We start from the raw sequence: 19,386 nt of genomic DNA on the forward strand, positions 1-19,386 counted from the left end.
CACTCATGGATTTAATAGTACACATATATACTGGAAGAGTTTTGGTTTTTTTTTTTGAAGATTTTTATTTATTTGAGCAAGAGCGAGAGAGAGAACGTGTGCACACATGTGCGTGCAGAAGTGGGGGCTAGGGGGGAGGGGAAGGGGGCAGAGGGAGAAGCAGGCTCCCTGTTAAGCAGGAAGCCTGACACAGGGCTCCATCCCAGGACCCTGAGATCATGACCTAGAGCCAAAGGCAGACGCTTAATCGACTGAGCCACCCAGGTGCTCCTATACTTGTAGAATTCTAAATGAGCCCAAATACTGCTTTTGATAGCATATTCTCAGAGAGAAAGTACAGCGTTAGATAAATTTATAAACGTGGTTTAAGTCCACTCTACTTTGCTTACAGTATTTACCACAACTAGGAACAAAGCTATCATGTCTGCAGTCATTTACTTAACATCTGTCTGTTCCACTTTGCATTCCTGAAGGTTAAGATCTGTATATGCTTGGGGGTGGGGGGATGGGTGAAATAGATGATGGGGATTAAGGAGGGCACTTGTGATAGCAGTGGGTGATGTATAGAACTATTGAATCACTATATTTTACTCCTGAAACTCATATAACACTGTTATGTTAACTAACTGGCGTTAAAATACAAACTGAAAAAAAAAGAACTGTATCTGCGTCTCATAGCCTGAGCACCTCACAATAGTAAGGCCCAAGAAATGTACTTTGAACCAATGAATGTAGTTAGGGCTGTGCAGCTGCATAATTTAAAAATGACTGGGTCTCCTTCCTCGCTGAGTTTCCCAGGCACTCATAGCTTCACAGAACCTAATAATTTGCTTTTCATTCGTTTTAGGATACACACTTTTTCATATGCATCTTATAATCGATAGTGTGTATCATGTATAGTTTAATTGGCAGTTTTTCCGTCTGAGTATTACATAAAATAACATTGGTTTGAGAAATGATGGTGTTTTCGAATCAATGAAATGTAGTTATTGCTAATTACCTCTTAATATGGAAAATATAGGGGCGCCTGGCTGGCTCAGTTGGAAAAGTGAGTGACTCTTGACCTTGGGGTCATTAGTTTGAGCCCCACATTGGGTGTAGAGATCATTAAAAAAAAATAAGTTAGGGGCGCCTGGGTGGCTCAGTTGGTTAAGCATCTGCCTTCGGCTCAGGTCATGATCCCAAGGTCCTGGGATCGAGCCCCGCATCAGGCTCCCTGCTCAGCCGGGAGCCTGCTTCTCTCTCTGCTCCTCTCCCCAGCTCGTGCTCTCTCTCTGTCTGAAATAAATAAGATCTTTAACAAACAAAAAAAACCCAAAAAAGTTAAAAAAATTTAAAAATATATGGAAAATATAAAAATTTCAAGTACTTACGTCAATTAAATCTGAAAGATCATGAATATAATACTTGAAAACTGAGGCATTGGTTGCTTCAAGGGTTAGGAGATACTCATTCCGTGCCTTAATCGATTTTAGCTTATTTTCTGAATACTTTGCTTGTCTCTGGAAATGAAGATGATCCAGGTATTGAGAAAGACAACAAAGTCATTTAGTCAGAGAAACATACATGACTTTCTACTAATTCAAACAATGGATTCTACATATGCCAATGACCTTAGAAGTTCTCTGAGAAAAGTACATTATGAATCTGATTTAAGTAACTAAAAGTACCCAGCAATGTATTTGGGCTTCAGGCCCAACTGCAAGGAAACCTCTTTGTGAATATTCAAGTTCTCCATGCTGTGTATTGAGTACTTTGCATTCAACACTAAATAATGTCCAGCTGTTAGTCCATGATTTTTATGTTTCTTAAATGTTTTTCATTCCCGTGGGAGGAAATGCGTGTCATTTCACAATAATTTACAATGTGCGTCTATCAGTTATTCCATCAGTGTTCTTAGTATTGTCACCTGAAGTGAGGACAGAAAGGCTCTGTGATGTTTTTTACTTACTTTTTCTTTCATTTTTTCAATTTTCTTTACAGAGCTTCGCCGCTGATGTCTCTCTTCCAGTCTGATATGAAAGACCGGATCACCAGACCTTCCGATTTGCTTTTCTTCTTGTTTCTCAGCCTCTTTCAGCTTGCTCTCTGCACTGATGCTCTCTGCATGATACATATGGTATGTTTTCATCACCTGTGAAAATGTGACCCAAATTGTTACAAGATGCCTGTCTGTAGTGAATGGAAGCCCTTATGTGAGGAATGTGTTAAAAATATCACCTTCCAACTGGCAGGGGGAGAGCCAGATTGTTAGTCAAATAGATGAATTATGGACTATTGCTTCTATGTAAAGCAAAGAGAAATATGCAAATTTACCTGCCAGGAAGAGGCACTTAGGGGACAGGCTTTGATGAAAAAATGATTTAGAGTCTTATGCATGCTTTCAGTGCACTTGAAGATTTCCCTTAAGCTTAAAAGTGTTCTCTAAAATCTCTGCATTATTAATCTGCAGAATAAACCACTACTCATGGATAAACTTTACCCCAGCTTTGGAATTCTAAAAATCTCCAAATTAGTACAGCTCTTACTAAAGAGGTTTGGTTTTTTTTTTTTGCATAAAATTTTAAGGGCTGAATAATATTTATATGACTGGGACATAGCTTGACTAATTTCCTATTGTTGAACATTTTAGGATATTTCAACTTTTTGCTTTATAAATGAAGCTGTGCTGAAACCCTTGATATACATCCTATCTTATTTCTTCCCTTAGAAATGCTACAATAAGGTGCATTTTAATGTATTTAGGAATATATAGAAAATAAAATTTTGTAATGTATCCTTTCCATGTGTGCTGTAAACTTACATAAAGAATTCTCAATTTAAAAATTTTAAAAATTATGGGACGCCTGGGTGGCTCAGTTGGTTAAGCAACTGCCTTCAGCTCAGGTCATGATCCCAGGGTCCTGGGATGGAGTACCGCATCGGGCTCCCTACTCTGCAGGGAGCCTGCTTCTCCCTCTCCCACTCCCCCTGCTTGTGTTCCCTCTCTCGCTGTGTCTCTCTCTGTCAAATAAATAAATAAAATCTTAAAAAAAAAAATTTAAAAATTTAAAAATTTTAAATCCTTAAACATTTTGGTTATATTATTGTCACAGAAATATTTATGCACAAAATTATCACATTTCCTGTGGCACATTTTTAACAATTTTATTTTTATTATTTTTTAATTAAAAAATTAAAAAAATTTTATGGTACATTTTCAGAAGGAGAACTGCAGAGGTACACAATCTGCACAAACCTTTCGAGGTTTTTGACACACACTGCCAATTTAACATTCTGCTATTCTGAAAAAAACTTGATCTATATAGTTATTTCCCAAAGCATTTAGAAAACATGGATATTTCAATAAACATTTTTTCAAATAATAAATAAGTATATTTACTCTTATAGTATCTACCATATCTGTATATAGTCCCTGTACTCGTAGATACAGAGTAATGGTCACAGATTTTAAAAGATTTTACCTGAAAATCACAGTTTTCCAATATAATTTTCTTTCTTTCTTTTTTTTTTTTAAAGATTTTATTTATTTATTTGACAGAGAGAGACACAGCGAGAGCAGGATCACAAGCAGAGGGAGTGGGAGAGGGAGAAGCAGGCTTCCCGCTGAGCAGGGAGCCCAATGCGGGGCTCGATCCCAGGACCCTCGGATCATGTCCCGAGCCGAAGGCAGACGCTTAACCTACTGAGCCAGTAGGCGCCCCTCTAATATAATTTCAATCTGCTTTTATAAGCAGAGTCAGACATCTGGGCCATTTCTAAACCTTGTTTATTTTAAGCACAATTATACTGCTTAAAAAGACAACATAGGTAGGGTATGACTCCAATTCAAGAGACATATTAAGGAACAATCCAGAACTTAGCATCCAGTCATCAGTGGTGGCACTTTCCCATAAATTATGTTAAACCCTCATCCACATAAAATGGATTTTATTATTTCATTTATAAATAATCTATAAATTATTCAGAGCCAATTTTATAACTGAAATGTAGTTGTTTAGAAGAGATTTAATGTAACATTTTGAAGTAAGGAACTTGATTTTTTTTCATTTCAAAAGATGAGTTTTAAAATAGTTTGGGGGGGCGCCTGGGTGGCTCAGTCGTTAAGCGTCTGCCTTCGGCTTGGGTCAAGATCCCAGGGTCCTGGGATCGAGCCCTGCATCGGGCTCCCTGCTCAGCGGGAAGCCTGCTTCTCCTTCTCCCACTCCCCCTGCTTGTGTTCCTGCTCTCACTGTGTCTCCCTCTGTCAAATAAATAAAATCTTTAAAAAAAAAATAGTTTGGGAACTGGAAGATTCACTGGAATGTATTTATTTAGGTTGAAGCATATGAAATTGCTGTTTTGGTAGATTACACAAAAGGTAGAGAGTCAGCATGTTCTTAAGAATGGTTCAACTTGGGGTGCCTGGGTGGCTCAGTTGTTAAGCATCTGCCTTCGGCTCAGGTTGTGGTCCCAGGGTCCTGGGATTGAGCCCCGCATCGGGCTCCCTGCTCAGTGGGGAGCCTGCTTCTCCCTCTCCCACTCCCCCTGCTTGTGTTCCCTCTCTCACTGTGTCTCTGTCAAATAAAATCTTTAAAAAAAAAAAAAAAAAAGAATGGTTCAACTTAATACACATTCTCAAGGTGACTATTTGAGGTGTAAAATATGGGGTCAATGAAGAGCCTTTACTTATTTTCATAAAATCTGATGATGTCTTTCCTTCAAAATGTAAGCTAGCAAATTACATTAAAGGCACTGCTGAACAAGAACAAGGTAAGGGCGAAACTGCAAAGTCGTGGCAGCTTTTCCTGAGCTGTGTGTAATTGCAAAGTTATCTGTTTTTGGTAATTATCAAACCTGTCCAGGAGAAGTTTGGTTGGCTACCGCAGTTCAAAAGAAAAATAAAATAGCATTAAGCAGCAGCTGGGCAGCTGGGGAATGAAAAGGGAGTCACCCTACAGCTGGGCAAACAGTGAGGTCAATGAATCTACTACACACCTTGCATTTCTAGGCTTGGCTCTGTTTGTACACCCTGCCTGAAGCAAACCCACATACCATTTGGGTCCTGGTTCCAGTTACATCTTTAAAAAAAGAGGGTGGAAAAAAACCCAACAAAAGAATAAGTCTCTCTCTCTCTCTCAGCTGTCTATATTCTTCTTGCTAATAGCCAAAGGAAGAAACGAGAACATGTGACTCCCATCATAGAGAGATGAAAAGGCATCCCAGACAGCCCTGGGTATCTGAGAATTCTTTTCTTTTAAATACACCCTGAAGAAAAGACCTGAACTCTTGCTTTATTTAGATGCTGAGGACCTGTGTAAGCAAGTAATCTGCACAAACTCAGCCTTATGAACTAAGGATACTGAGCTGGCTGCCAACATGGGTTTCTTATAAACTAGTCTAGGTTAAAAGGAAAACATTCTTGACCTAACACTAGCAAGAAAAGGGTGTAAATATCCCATCATAATGTGGTTTAGCACGATAGCTGAGGATTTTCTACCCAGTTCAATGGTAATTTCCAGAAGGAAATTTCTTTGTTCAGTTTTCCAATGTGACTAAGGGTTTCCACTATTTTCTAAAATGTTAACAATGACAATGAATGAATTTTAAAAGTTGAGGAGAAAAACACTAAAAGCTTTTTGAGAACTCTAATTGCAGATAATGAATGCAAGAACAAACTACATTATTTAAAACGTAAGCTGTTGACAGAAGTTAAATGTGTTTTGTATTTAAAATAACAGTTTTCTCTTTTTCAAAGAAGTATAAGCTTTTATTTTTTTAAAGGTGAATTTTGAATACATAATAGCTTCTCCATCAGCTTAATGCAAACACAATCATTTGCATACCAAATGACATCATAGGCATATATCCATTTAAATGTACTCCAATAACATATTTTCCTATTTGAATTCTTCTCTACTAAAACCTCATGCATAATTCTCCATTGAACACACTCAATTTATCTTTCCTACTCCATCTTTTCTTAACTGCAGAAGAATATAGCGAAATAGATTTCTTTGCAATTGTGAAATCCTATGCAAAAACTTTTGCACAGAAGCTGTTAATATTTTTTTCCTTACTGACAGACCCACATAATGTATCTGACACTACTCTTGTACTTTAAATCAAATTAAAATACCTATAGTAAATTTGAATATTTAGTGTCATGAAACCATTATGTATCTGAAAACTGTCCACATAGTTGAAGAAGATCAGTGTATTAAGGCTATACATTTTACTTTTTTAATGTTTTTTTTTAATATTTTATTTATTTATTTATTTATTACTTTTATTTTATTATGTTAGTCACCAACATTTTACTTTCTGACTACTGGCACAGAAGTTAGAAGGCATGATTCTAAGAATGGGTCTAGCAGTTACCAGGTGTGGGCAATTTATTTTACACTTCTGCTCACCTTACAAGGTCATTGTGGACATTCAATTGTGCATCCCTAGGTGTGTGTGCATGTAACAAACTTTACTGAGTACTTATTATATGTGTCTGAGTGTGTGTGTGTATATATATAATGTATACCATCAATATATATGTGTAATATGTATATATTTAGCTAAAGAAGCATTATATAATGTTTACTATGTGCCAGACATCATTCTAAGTATTTTACAAATAATAGCTTATTTAGTCCTTCTAAAAAACTCTTATGGGGTATGTACCTTTATTCTTCCTATTATACGGATGTGACAAGAAGGGCCTTGAGAGGTGAACTAACTTGCCCAAGGTCACACAGCTGGTAACTGGCAGAACAACGGTTGAAACCTGGGCAGTATGGTTCCAGATTGGGTGTTTTAGACTGCTATGCTATAACCTTTGGAAACTCTAAAGCACTATACAAATGGAAGGCCTCTTTACCTGGGGGATATTAGCTACTCTTGGTTTATATTTAGGAATAGAGGGAAAGAGGGCTGAGAGATACTTATTCACTCACCATTTGCTTGGTATTTACCATCCATAAGGCAATGATGGGTGTAAAAATAGGAACTTGGTTTCCTACTTCTAAGAGCTTAAATTTTGGGAGATTAAAAAATGGGCCCTGGAGAGTCTGATGGACACAGATGAAGGGAGAGGACATTCAAGTTGGAGGAATAGTACCAGCAAAGGTATTTGGAGTAGGGGGAACACACAGGTATGGTAGGCATGCACAGACAACCACTTCAAGAAGGGGCTCCAGGGAAGGGCTTGACCAGTGGATGGTTGGGTAACTGGGCTGGAGGATAAGACTGCAGAAGTTGTCATGGGCCAGATCAGGAGAGCCTTGAAACCTCAACCAGAAAGTTTTAAAAAATATATTCCATAGGGGTTCATGAATCCACAGAGGTGTAAACGGTATGGTCAAAGCAGTATCTTAGCAGCAATTTGATGAAGATATGCAGGAGGGTTTGGGGTGTGAAGTAACCTCATTTAGCATAAAACAGGAGGGAAGGGAAAGAAAGAGAATCCAGGATAACAGCCACAGGGCATTTTCCCTGTTCTTACTCTGTCTGACCTTTTCTTAGACTTGACACATCTCCTTCCGCCATGGAGTTCAGCACCCTCCTGGTCCGGTCCTAACACTGGCCCAGATAGCACTTTGTGCACTACTCTAAGTCAATCACTTGACGCTCCCTCCTCAGAATGTGTGCTTTCCGGCCTCTGGGGCCTTCTCCCAAGCCAAGCCCACTGCCTGCGACGTCCTCCCCGGGCACCTTGTCCTAACGTTTTGACTCATCCTTCAAGGCAAGTTCAGATTTCACCTACTGCTAAGTGTTCCCTGGCTCCCCAACCAGAGCTTCTGTGTTCTTCCAACTGCTGAGATCTTCTCGTTGACAGTACTCCAGACTCTCTGCACGTGTCATAGACACCTGTGTATCATCCAGTATCATGGACTGTCCTTAAGTTCAGCTAGGGCACCAGCAGGGTCTTGCGTACCCTTTGGATTCTTTTTTTTTTTTTTTAAGATTTTATTTATTTATTTGACAGAGAAAGAGAGAGAGAGCACAAGCAGGCAGATGGCAGGCAGAGGGAGAGGGAGAAGCAGGCTCTCCGCTGAGCAGAGAGCTGGATGTGGGGCTCCATCCCAGGACCCCGGGATCATGACCTGAGCCGAAGGCAAACGCTTAACCGCCTGAGCCACGCAGGCGCCCCGACCCTTTGGATTCTTGATGCTGCCTTTAGACGGTGGGAGTAAAATAGGCATTTGGTGAGAAACAAATGAAGGGCAGGAGAACATTTTACAGTCAGCTTGTCCATTCATACAGTCATTTAACTAATATTTACTAAATACCTAGTACGTGCCTGGCATTATTCTTCTCCCTCCCCAGCATCCAAAATAGCATTGCCAATAAAATACCTGGGATTGGACTAATGAGATGATAAATAGCTCTAAAGCACCGTGAGATACAGTTAGCATTGGAGTTCATGGCCCCTGAAAAAAGAAAGGTGTGGAGGTTGGGCTGAGAGGAAATGAAAAGCAGTATGTCAGTGACAATATTTCCTAATTCCATACATAGCTTGCTGGTTTACTAACTCCATCAATCACTAAAAGCTCTTCTGAGAAACTACATTTTTGGGGTTTCCTTAATTGTCAGCATCCTAAGATAAAGATCTCTTTTCTACAATCAGTACATGACAAAGCTCGAATTATAACTGAGTTTCTGCAAGTGCCAGACTACCACCAAGTTAAGGCCACAGCCTTGAAAGCCCATTCCTGTTGTTTCCCAACAAGTTCTTGGATTCCCTGGGAAAGCAGGGCCCCCGGGCCACCCTACGCTGAGCCCCAGGGGCTGTGTTGCAAGGAACCTGGCCCCTCCAGGGGCTGCACAGGCTCAGTCCAGGTTATGGACTCTGCTTGGCCGTGCTGTGTCTCCGAAAGCTTATTTTATTATTATTATTTTTAAAGATTTTATTTATTTATTTGAGAGACAGAGAGAGCACAAGCAGGCGGGGAGTGGCAGAGGGAGAAGCAGGCTCCCCACCAAGCAGCAGCCTGACGCAGGGCTCGATCCCAGCACTCGGATCATGACCTGAGCTGAAGGCAGACGCTTAACTGACTGAGCCACCCAGGCGCCCTTCCAAAGGCTTATTTTGGACAGGGGCAGCAGGCGGGAAGTATCTGTCAGAGAACACTCATTACCACTGCATGCCAGGATCCTTCCACCTGTAATCTCGAGCCTTCTTGCTCTGTGGGATACTAAGCCAACCCTGTTGATGAATAGTCTCCTGACCAGGCAGAACTGGATTTTAGTTCCTGTGCTACCACTTACTAGCCAGCAAGCTTCTTAACTTTTCTGGGCCCTAGTTCCTCTGAGGTAAAATGGGAATTAAATGAGAGAATGCATAGAAGCACATAACAGAATGGAGAGTTTTGATTCTTGACAGTTCCTAAAGTCTGATGTAGAAATAAGTGTGTGGGCTCTGGAGCCAGATTACCTGGCTTCGTATTAGGCTCTAAGCTAAGAGGTACAGGCCATTGTTGTTTATTCTCATTCGTGGCATTAGGGCTGGAAAAGTTGCTGATCCCTTAGGTACTGAGTGGTCTGTAGGACAGAAACGATGATGAACTCCCATAAATCCATCTCCTCTTCCTAGGCTGATATGGCTCTCCACAGGTCAATGAAAGCAGAATTTACAAAATTCCATTGTATATGCAAAATAACATAGGGAGAACTCAACTTTGGGAGAGTATACTGGTGGTTAGAGCTTAGACTCACAGAATGGACTGCTTGGGTTCAAGTCCTACTTCTGCACTTACTGTGTAATCTTGAGCAAGCAACTTCACCTTTCTGTGCCTCGGTTTCCTCACTGTAAAACCAGCATAACATTCTTACTCATGGCATGCATAGGGTAGTTAGAAGGATTAAAGGTGTCCACACGTGTAAAAAGCACAAAAAGCCTGACATATAATAAGTGTACAGTAAATATCAGTTACTGATATTTGAAAAAAATGATCATAAAACTTTTTTTTTTTTTAAAGATTTTGTTTATTTATTTGACAGAGAGAGACACAGCGAGAGAGGGAACACAAGCAGGGGGAGTGGAAGAGGGAGAAGCAGGCTTCCTGCCGAGCAGGGAGCCCGATGCGGGGTTCGATCCCAGGACCCTGGGATCATGACCTGAGCCGAAGGCAGACACTTAACGACTGAGCCACCCAGGCGCCCCGATCATAAAACATTTTTTAAAAATTTATTTTTGAGGGAGAGAGAAAGAGAGAGCTTGTGCATGTGTGTGGGGGAGGGACAGAGGGAGAGGGAGAGAGAGAATCTCAAGCAGACTCAACACTGAGCACAGAGCCTGACTCGGGGCTCAATCCCAGGACCCTGAGATCATGACCTGAGCCGAAACCAAGAGTTGGATGCTTAACTGGACACTTAGCTGACTGAACCATCCAGGCACCCCTATCACAACACATTTTATTTTATTTTAAGATTTTATTTATTTATTTGACAAAGAGAGTGAGAGAGCACAAGCAGGGGGAACAGTATAGGGGGAGGAAGCAGGCTCCCCACCAAGCAGGGAGCCAGATGTGGGGCTCGATCCCAGGATCCTGGGATCATGACCTGAGCCGAAGGCAGATGCTTAACCATCTGAGCCACACAGGTGCCCCCACATTTTAAAAACAGATAATGGGGACGCCTGGGTGGCTCAGTCGGTTGGGCGTCTGCCTTCGGCTCAAGTCATGATCCCAGGGTCCTGGGATCGAGTGCCGCATTGGGCTCCCTGCTCTGCGGGGAGCCTGCTTCTCCCTCTGCCTCTGCCTCTCTCTCTCTCTGTCTCTCATGAATAAATAGATAAAATCTTAAAAAAAAAAAAAAAACAGATAATGATTTCTCCATGACTGGAAAGATAGCATTTCTTTCTTTTTTTTTTTTAAGCTTTTATTTTTTTATTTTATTTTATTTTTTATTTTTTTTAAGATTTTATTTATTCATTCGAGACACAGAGATACAGAGAGAGAGAGAGAGAGACAGCACGAGCAGGGGGAGAGGCAGAGGGAGAAGTGGCTCCCCGCTGAGCCAGGAGCCGGACATGGGGCTTGATCCCAGGACCCTAGGATCATGACCTGAGCCGAAGGCAGATGCTTAACCATCTGAGCCACCCAGGCGCTCCTAAGATTTTATTTTTAAGTAATCTCTACACCCAATGTGGGGCTCAAACTTACAGCCCCAAGATCAAGAGTCTCATGTTTTACCAACTGAGCCAGCCAGGCACCCCAAGATTATTTTTTTTTTTTAAAGATTTTATTTATTCACTTGAGACACAGAGACACAGAGAGGGAGAGAGAGAGCATTAGCAGGGAGAGAGGCAGAGGGAGAGGGAGAAGCAGGCTCCCCGATGAGCCAGGAGCCTGATGTGGGGCTCGATCCCAGGACCCTGGGATCATGACCTGAGCTGAAGGCAGACGTTTAACCATCTGAGCCAGCCAGGCTCCCCAAGATTATCATTTCTAATAGAGGTAAAGGGAAGGAAATTGGTGATATTTCCATTTATGCCATTTACGTATACGTTAAGAATTCTAGCAAAGCTCTTTAGAATGAGCAAATAGATCAAGATGGACAGTTAAATAGCATGAGATGCTGTCTTTACAGCTAGTTTATCAAGAAAAACTTGAGGTATGTTGTGGCTCCACTGAAATGAAATCAGTACAACAGTCTGAATTTATCATCAAATTATATTTATAATTCAAACAAATGCTTTGAACAAAAGGCATTGTCTGAGACTCTGGACCTCGCTGCCTAGGGCCTGCCAACCAACCAAAAGACAGGGCAACAGAAACGCAGAGAATAAACACAAGGGAAAATAGAGAAGACATATGCAACGGGAAGAAATATGGCTAAAGAAAATTTAAAAAATAATTATATTACGTTTAGTGTAATGTTAAAGATTTTGTTTCAGGAGTAATTATAAAGGGCACTATTTCAATGGAAAGAGCTTAGGTCTATGAAATCCAATAAACCTGGATTTTGATCCTCGCTTTGCTGGCCGTAACCTCAGCCTTTCCGACCCTCAGTATGAGTCTTATCTATTAGAGATGACAATATGAGGTCTCCCTACATAACCAAAATTAGGGGGACAACCAAACTGTGCCTCTCAAAACACCTTGAAAAGTACGGAATGAAAGAAAAATTACAAACCAGAAAGAGGCCAAACTGGAAGAAAAAACTGATCGTGTAACTAGAAGTCTTCTTTCTAAGAGGATTTTAATAATATCCTGCTAAAAGGAGAAGAGTTGATGAAGCTCAGAGGAAATAATATAGAATGGCATTTAGCAGTCTATAGGAAAATAGAATCCATGCCATCATTAATGTTTTTGTTTTCTGTTGTAAATTGACTGTTTTCTTCTCCAGCTTCAAGAGCCTGTGTTAGGGGAAGGAGCATTCGAGTCTCAGATATCCAAGGGTGTGAGCCCTCAATCCACCCATGCCCCACCCATTTGACCTGGGGGCAAGACTACTCATCTCTGCGAGCCCGCTTTCTCACCTATAAGGGGGCTTTCTCACCTATAAGGGGGCGGGGGTGGTTGGACCACATGATCCCCCAGGCCTTCTCCAACTCTAAAATTCTGTGAGTCCATGATTTCACATACTAATCTTGCAACAACTAAATACCATAAGAATTTATGATTTGAGTGTGTGTGTGTGTGTGTGTAAAATACTTCTCAGTGGCTAAAGGGATTGATTTTTTTCAGTGTCAGGATAAATGGCAGATAAATTTTAACCGAAAGGAAAAGCCAGTGTAACAACAAATTATACTAATTATCTCCTGCTTTCGTTGACTTGAGGCAGCAAGTAGTACATCATGCTACGCTGAGAATGTAGGATTCCTCCTACAATCCCCCATGGGCTCTGAGGCCATAACTCATCTGCTCTGTTGCACAGAAAATATCTAGAAATGAACAATGCCTGGATAGTCTGTCTAACACACCGTTATACTGATGAACCTTATTCCAGGATATCTATCACTCTAGTGACTTTAATTAGCTCCCAAGCTGATTAGTGATCAATCATCAAGTGCTCATCAAGGAGGAAAACCCAAGAACTCTTTGGTGGGTGCGGGGGTGATACACAGATTTGCCACATGCTTTTATTTTTTTATTGTAATATTTGAGTTAAAACAGGGCATTAGTCATCTTTTTCAAAATGCTAAATTTAACAACTTTAAAGTGGCAATATAAATTACAATTAGTTTAACAAGATTTTGCTACTTTAATAAAAATTTTTAATAAAAAATAACTAATTTATCCTAAAGAAGATAAATTATTTTATGCTTTATTAAAAAGAAAATGTTTCTATCTGTAACAAGAGTGAACCGTACTTATTAATCTTAATCTGTCCTAGCTCTATTTGCAACAGTCACTACAGGCGGTTTCTAATTTAAGTCTTTGAGTCACAGTTAGGGGTTATTGGTTTTGTTTATGAACTCTCGATGAACATTCATATTCAGCAAACATTTCCTGAGCCCCCTACTATGTACCACAAATAGGCCTTGTCCTACTTGATTCCATTACATTCTATTACTAGAAATCCAGTAACATTTTATTCTTTATTGATTGATACCAGTTCATTAGTGCCTAAGAGTAATTTTTCATGAGAGCAATTAATGTGGTATAATATCTTTCCACTTCACAATTTTTAAAAAATTTTTTATTTATCTATTTGAGAGAGAGTGAGCACACAAGAGAGGGGAGAGTCAGAGGGAGGAGGAGACTCCCCGCTGAGCAGGGAGCCCGAAGCGGGACCCCATCCTGGGACTCCAGGTGCCCTATCAGAGATTTCTAACATGAATTAAATGTCACTGTCACCAAAAATCCTGATTTTGTGAAGGATATTTTCCTTGTCTCTCAAGTACTTCATGTGGTGGGAAGGGCAGAGGATTTTTTACAAAGTCCAATGTACTACTCCCTTCATTTTTACATCAGTGATTTGCTAATGCTCTGGCAATGTTCAAGCACATGGAGTTCCCTGCACAGGCAATGTGGTTTGACACATCTGTGCTTTCCCTCATGTACTAATTGCTTTTTGGAACACCCTTCCCACCCTTCCTTTATCACTAAAATCAGGTGTCATGGGCTCTAGGAGTCTCCCAGGTGACTCTGGGCTTTGCACAGAGCTGTGGAGACCTGTCTCTTTACCTAGCCCAGTATCTAACACCAAAAATGGAAATATCTCACTAGTCTAGTTCACTAGTGACAGGGCTGTGTGCTTGTCATCGATGCATTTCCAGGGCCTATATGTTTGTTGAAAGGCCCCTCCCAGCCACTGGGTGTGCATTACTTGGATGCAGTAGAGATGATCCTATATAACAACTCTACAGTAGAGGCAACAATGCTTTTAGCGCTTTCCATTTAACTGACTTAGAAACAGGGAATAGACTCTGAAATTTGGGACAAATGCCGAATAACTGCATTCCATAAATCCTAGGACATTACAGATCACAAGCCTCCTCCACATACTTGCTGGGCAACCATCCTCCGAAGATGGAGAGCAGGGTCTTAAAAGACAGCACGTTTCATTTCTCACCAGCTCTAATAGTTAAACTCAGGCGCCAGCTACCTGGGATCAAATCTATGTTCTGCCTTTTAGAATGTTTCCTCACCTCTAATTGGGATAAGAATAGTACCTGTAAGGCTGTTGTGGAGATAAAATGAATGAATACGTGTCAAGCACTTGCAGGGGTAACAGACACACAGTGAATGCTTAATGGATGCTATTATAATAAATGAAACACCCTTCTTTCACATCCTTTAAGCCCACAATGGCCTCAGCCCCACTGAGGCTGACTTGTTTATTTTCACACCTGAGAGGCTGAGAGCAGAGGGATGGTCTTTGTTTTATGCATCAAAGGAACAGAGTGGCAGAGAGACTTAATCCTTGCCCAACAAGTCAAGAGAGAAAAATCAGTGATAGAGAAGGTCATTCAGAAAGCCCTTGTTTCAAAAGGGGTTTTGAGCCAGTCTTCAGAGGCACTGAAATACAAGTTTAATCTACTGAAAAAAATACCCAAGAGCTGCCACCTGGAATACTTATTAACCAGGGCCACCCTGAACACAGTGGCAGAGTGACAATGGGAAAGGTTAAAGTAGTTGGCAATGTTGAGGGAGAAAGTATATGTAAAATGAAAAGCCAAAGAATTTACTAGAATTTCAAAAGTCTCCTGCAATATTAAATACTTAATTCTTTTCAGGAAAATGTTTCACATGCCTCCAACATTGAAAGAGGACATTAGCTGCTTCCCTTTTGACCACACACTTGCTAGCGGGGTTCTTCCTGGCTAGCCTCTTGGCTCAGGTGGAAGACCTAAGGGCAAAGCCTTCCCTGACGGGAAGCAAAACTACCCCTGCAAGGATAAGGGCTGTCTTGAACCAGCAAGACCCCATCTGTTGACTGACTCCAAGGAAGTGATGTATTTGACCTTCACTGCCCACCTGCACGTACCCACCCACCTTTGCCCCACATTCTCCTGGTAGAAACCCGGAAGTATTTTTGGGACTTTGGAGCCAGTCTTTGAGACGCTAGTTACTGCCTTCCTGGTTCTGGCCTCACTGCAATAAATTCCTTTCCTGTTTCACCACCATTCATTTCTCTGCCTTTGGGTTGTGTCAGTGGAGAGTGGCTAAACCGGGTCTGTTTGGGACCCCCAGAGCCAGGGGCTCTTGCACCCCTGCGGGCCGGCTCCTGCATTCTGTGTGTACGTTAGACATTTAAGTTACAAGGTTCAGTACAGGAAATATTTATTTATTTTTAAAGTGAAAAAAATTTTTTTTAAAGATTTTATTTATTTGAGAGAGAGAGAAAGATAGCGAGAGAGGGAACACAAGCAGGGGGAGTGGGAGAGGGAGAAGCAAACTCCCCACTGAGCAGGGAGCCCGATGCAGGACTCGATCCTAGGACCCTGGGGTCATGACCTGAGCAGAAGGCAGACGCTTAACCACTGAGCCACCCAGGCGCCCTAGTACAGGAAATATTTAAACTGAGGACACAAGACACTTGGAATCATAAAATGAAAGCCCTACAATGCTTAGAATTGCAGTATCAACTACAATGGGGAAACACTGGTATTAGAATCCTTTTCTTTCGGGGCGCCTGGGTGGCTCAGTTGGTTAAGCGACTGCCTTCGGCTCAGGTCATGATCCTGGAGTCCCGGGATCGAGTCCCGCATGGAGCCTGCTTCTCCCTCTGACCCTCCCCCTCTCATGTGCTCTTTGTCTCTCTCATTCTCTCGGTCTCAAATAAATAAATAAAATCTTAAAAAAAAAAAAAAAGAATCCTTTTCTTTCAATGAAAAATGGTTTGGAATTTGAAACATATCCTGTGCCTCAAATCTAATTCATCTCATTCCATTTATTTTAAAAAATAAAAGGGTGAGGGGGACAGAGAAGGAAGGCGAAAGGCCTTAATCTGTGCAAAGAAGCTTTTTGAGTTTTCGAAGGCTTTTGACAAGATGTCTAACCATTTTTTTTTTTTAAGATTTTTTTTCTTTATTTGGCAGAGAGGGAGCACAAGCAGGGGGAGTGGCAGGCAGAGGGAGAAGCAGACTCCCCGACGAGCGGGAAGTCCAATGTGGGGCTCAATCCTAGAACCACCCCACCCCACACACACACCATGACCTGAGCCAAAGGCAGATGCTTAACTGACTGAGCCACGCAGGCGCCCTAGATGTCTAACCATTTTTTGCTGCCTTATGTTCACGACAATTTCATTTTGGTACTCGAAATCCTTCAACTCCTGACTTGTCCTTTCTCTCTAGATACGGATCCAGAAGGAAATTCTATGAATATGCCTCGAGTTCTTCCAAATTATATGCACTGGCTCACATTGCTCCTTTTGCCTCCAAAACCTCCCCCGCCCCCTCTCCCTCTCTCCTATTACTGAAATCCTGTCCATTTTTACCTTTTCCTCTCAGAACTTTTCTTAGTCCTCAATGTGTCTCAAATTCTCTTTGGATCTCCAAACCCTCTGCCTGAACCTCTGTTGGTACACAATAACCTTAGGTTATAATTGCCAGTAAAAAAGAGATTACAGTGTGTGCCTGATCTGAGACTTCCCAGCTTTGTGACCTTCAGCAATATATCAACCTCTCCTGTGCCTCACCTACCCGTTGAGGGCTGTTGGGGGAATTTAAAAAGCTAATTAATGTAAAGTGCTTAGAATGGTACCTGACAAAAGTTAGCTGTTACTATGTTCTGGCTGAACTTTAATCTTCTAGATTGGGAAGCCTGACCGGGAACTCTCACCTGAAGCAGCCCCCATAGGAAACTATTCACTAATCTGAAGCAAAATAAAACCTGGGTTTCAGGTCCAACCTGGGACTTCAGTTAACCACTTAATCTGAGTCTCTGTAATATTCTCCTTAAATGAGGAGGTTAATTTGATTATTTCTAAAGGGCCATTCAGCGCTTAAAATTCTACAGTCTACAATTCTGCAATCAGCCTACAGTAGGATGAAATTCAGATAATCATGTGAGTCACAAAATCATGTATTAAGATATGCTGAAATGGATACAAGTGATTTAGATCTTGATTTCTGCCACATGATTTGTACATTTTCACGGGTGAACATTTCTGGTCCATTTGGAGACAATAAATCCAAGCAAAATGCCCCTAATTTATTCTATGTATATGTATGTTGTCTCTATACCTTTGGGTTTGATAAGCAATGATAAACAAAGCTAAATACTTTACCCAATAAAAACAAAACATTCTGATTAAGTGTAAAGCACTAAAGCACTGTAATTACTTAAAAGTCATAACACTGGGGCGCCTGGGTGGCTCAGTTGGTTAAGCAACTGCCTTCGGCTCAGGTCATGATCCTGGAGTCCCGGGATCGAGTCCCACATCGGGCTCCCTGCTCGGCGGGGGGTCTGCTTCTCCCTCTGACCCTCCCCCCTCTCATGCTCTCTGTCTCCCATTCTCTCAGATAAATAAATAAAATCTTTAAAAAAAAAAAAGTCATAATACTGTATTTTAGAATGTAATAGGATAAAATACTCTTTGAGAAGAATTCTTGGTATGACACGTTACTTAGAAATTTTTTGTTTTTCCTGAACTATACTTTCTAACATTTTCTTTCATTTCTAAGCCAAATAATTTTTTTTCCAGTTCATATTGCTCACTTCTTTTAGAAGACAGTCTTACTTGTAGTTCATAAGCACCAACCATAACTAAATCTCAAATCTCAGAGAGAAAATGAAGATTCCAAGCAGGCACTTGGGATCATCTGGCTTCATTAATTAGCAGGGTGTCCTAAAAGGCATCTGTGTATAAAGTTCTTTATCAAACAGCTGTCCTCAGAGATTCACGCAATGGAAAAAATTTTATTAACCCAAACATTTTGGGCGGAAGATGAAGCCAAGCTAAATTAGCTAACTTAATCTCCAAAGTCAGTCTGTGTCAACCCCAAGAGTAGAAATCAGAAGTTGGCAGAGTCATCTGATTCCAACACCTCTCTCTCTCTCTTTCCATTGAAGTGTCTAGTTATAATATGCCAGAAGGATATATGTGAACACTTTGTCAGCCCAAGATCTCTAAATAGATCGCTTTTTAAAAAAGTTTTCCAGGTGGCATCATGGAGAATGTGGTATTCCCAAGAGGTTTTCAATTTTGGAGCCTTTTACATATCTTTTCTACCTTATTTCTCTTTGCTCGGTGTTTTGTTCTGAGACGAGACCTTTTTGTAGTCCATCTCAAAGGAATGAATTTTCATTTTCACTACAAAGATATATATTTCAAATACTTAAAATGCCCTCAAGCTAAAATAAATACTTAGCCAAAAAAATAAATAAATAAAAACCCTCTTTGAGGCTCAGAGAAAAATGTTCTGATATGGGGTGGTGAGTATCTTGGGCTCTTTCGGAATGACTTTCCAACCTTGCCTTGGGCATGTTTCTTTGTTATGGAAGAATGCATTAGCTCCTGGTTCGTGGGAGGCTCACAAGCCAGCCAAGAAAGCTTTCCTCAGCAGTCCTCTGAGGTGGAGTCTTCAAGGAAGGGCTTGAAATAATAAACAGTGTCTTCCCTCTCATCCCTTCTAAAAAATAATTAGCTTTTTATTTTAACATTTTAAAGAGATAAGTGGTTCAAAGATGTGTAAAGGCCAGGGTGGATATCTGTGTGCATGCAGCAACCCCATTTTCCAAATTCCATAGAAGATGCTCAGTGGCCTCTGGGTTTGGTACTGGGACAGCTTTTCCATTTTCTATTTACATTTGTTAGGCAAATCAGAAGTGCAGTTCAGAAGGAGGAAACAAAGGTGAATGGAGTATCCAGTAATAGATCCTTAGCAGTAATTACTGTGTATGAACACACAGCTGCACAGGTGGTGTTGACACATATAACATTAAAGATAAATGAAAGACTGTATCTTAAAGAGGCACTCCAAATGAACATACCCCAACATTAAAGCTTAAAGTGCAA

At 40.9% G+C, this 19,386-nt stretch overlaps 1 protein-coding gene and 1 long non-coding RNA gene across 25 annotated transcripts in view; one reads left to right on the top strand and one right to left on the bottom strand.

Moving 5' to 3' along the window:
• The window catches only part of LOC123843558 (uncharacterized), a 49,058-nt gene extending 46,936 nt beyond the window's left edge, over positions 1–2,122 (top strand). For 2 of the 3 annotated variants that reach the window (XR_006790609.3, XR_006790611.3), the window contains exon 6: positions 1,984–2,122. This is a non-coding gene — a long non-coding RNA (uncharacterized LOC123843558). The remainder of the gene's footprint in view (positions 1–1,983) is intronic. The other variant, XR_006790608.3, reaches the window with a different exon arrangement.
• Positions 1–19,386, bottom strand: part of SRGAP1 (SLIT-ROBO Rho GTPase activating protein 1) — a 316,037-nt gene that overhangs the window by 129,274 nt on the left and 167,377 nt on the right. For all 22 annotated transcript variants that reach the window (XR_010411473.1, XR_010411472.1, XR_010411471.1 and 19 more), the window contains exons 5-6: positions 1,952–2,134; positions 1,374–1,502 (exon numbers count right to left, since the gene is read on the bottom strand). Coding sequence is in view for 13 of the 22 variants with exons in the window: in XM_064590954.1 (XP_064447024.1) it covers positions 1,374–1,502; positions 1,952–2,134 (312 nt within the window). In the remaining 9 variants the exon portion in view is untranslated. The remainder of the gene's footprint in view (positions 1–1,373; positions 1,503–1,951; positions 2,135–19,386) is intronic.

Source organism: Mirounga angustirostris, unplaced genomic scaffold (assembly GCF_029215605.1).
Source record: "Mirounga angustirostris isolate CCGP_5_RB_7025 unplaced genomic scaffold, mMirAng1.0.hap1 SCAF_5, whole genome shotgun sequence".
Classification (NCBI taxonomy): Eukaryota; Metazoa; Chordata; class Mammalia; order Carnivora; family Phocidae; genus Mirounga; species Mirounga angustirostris.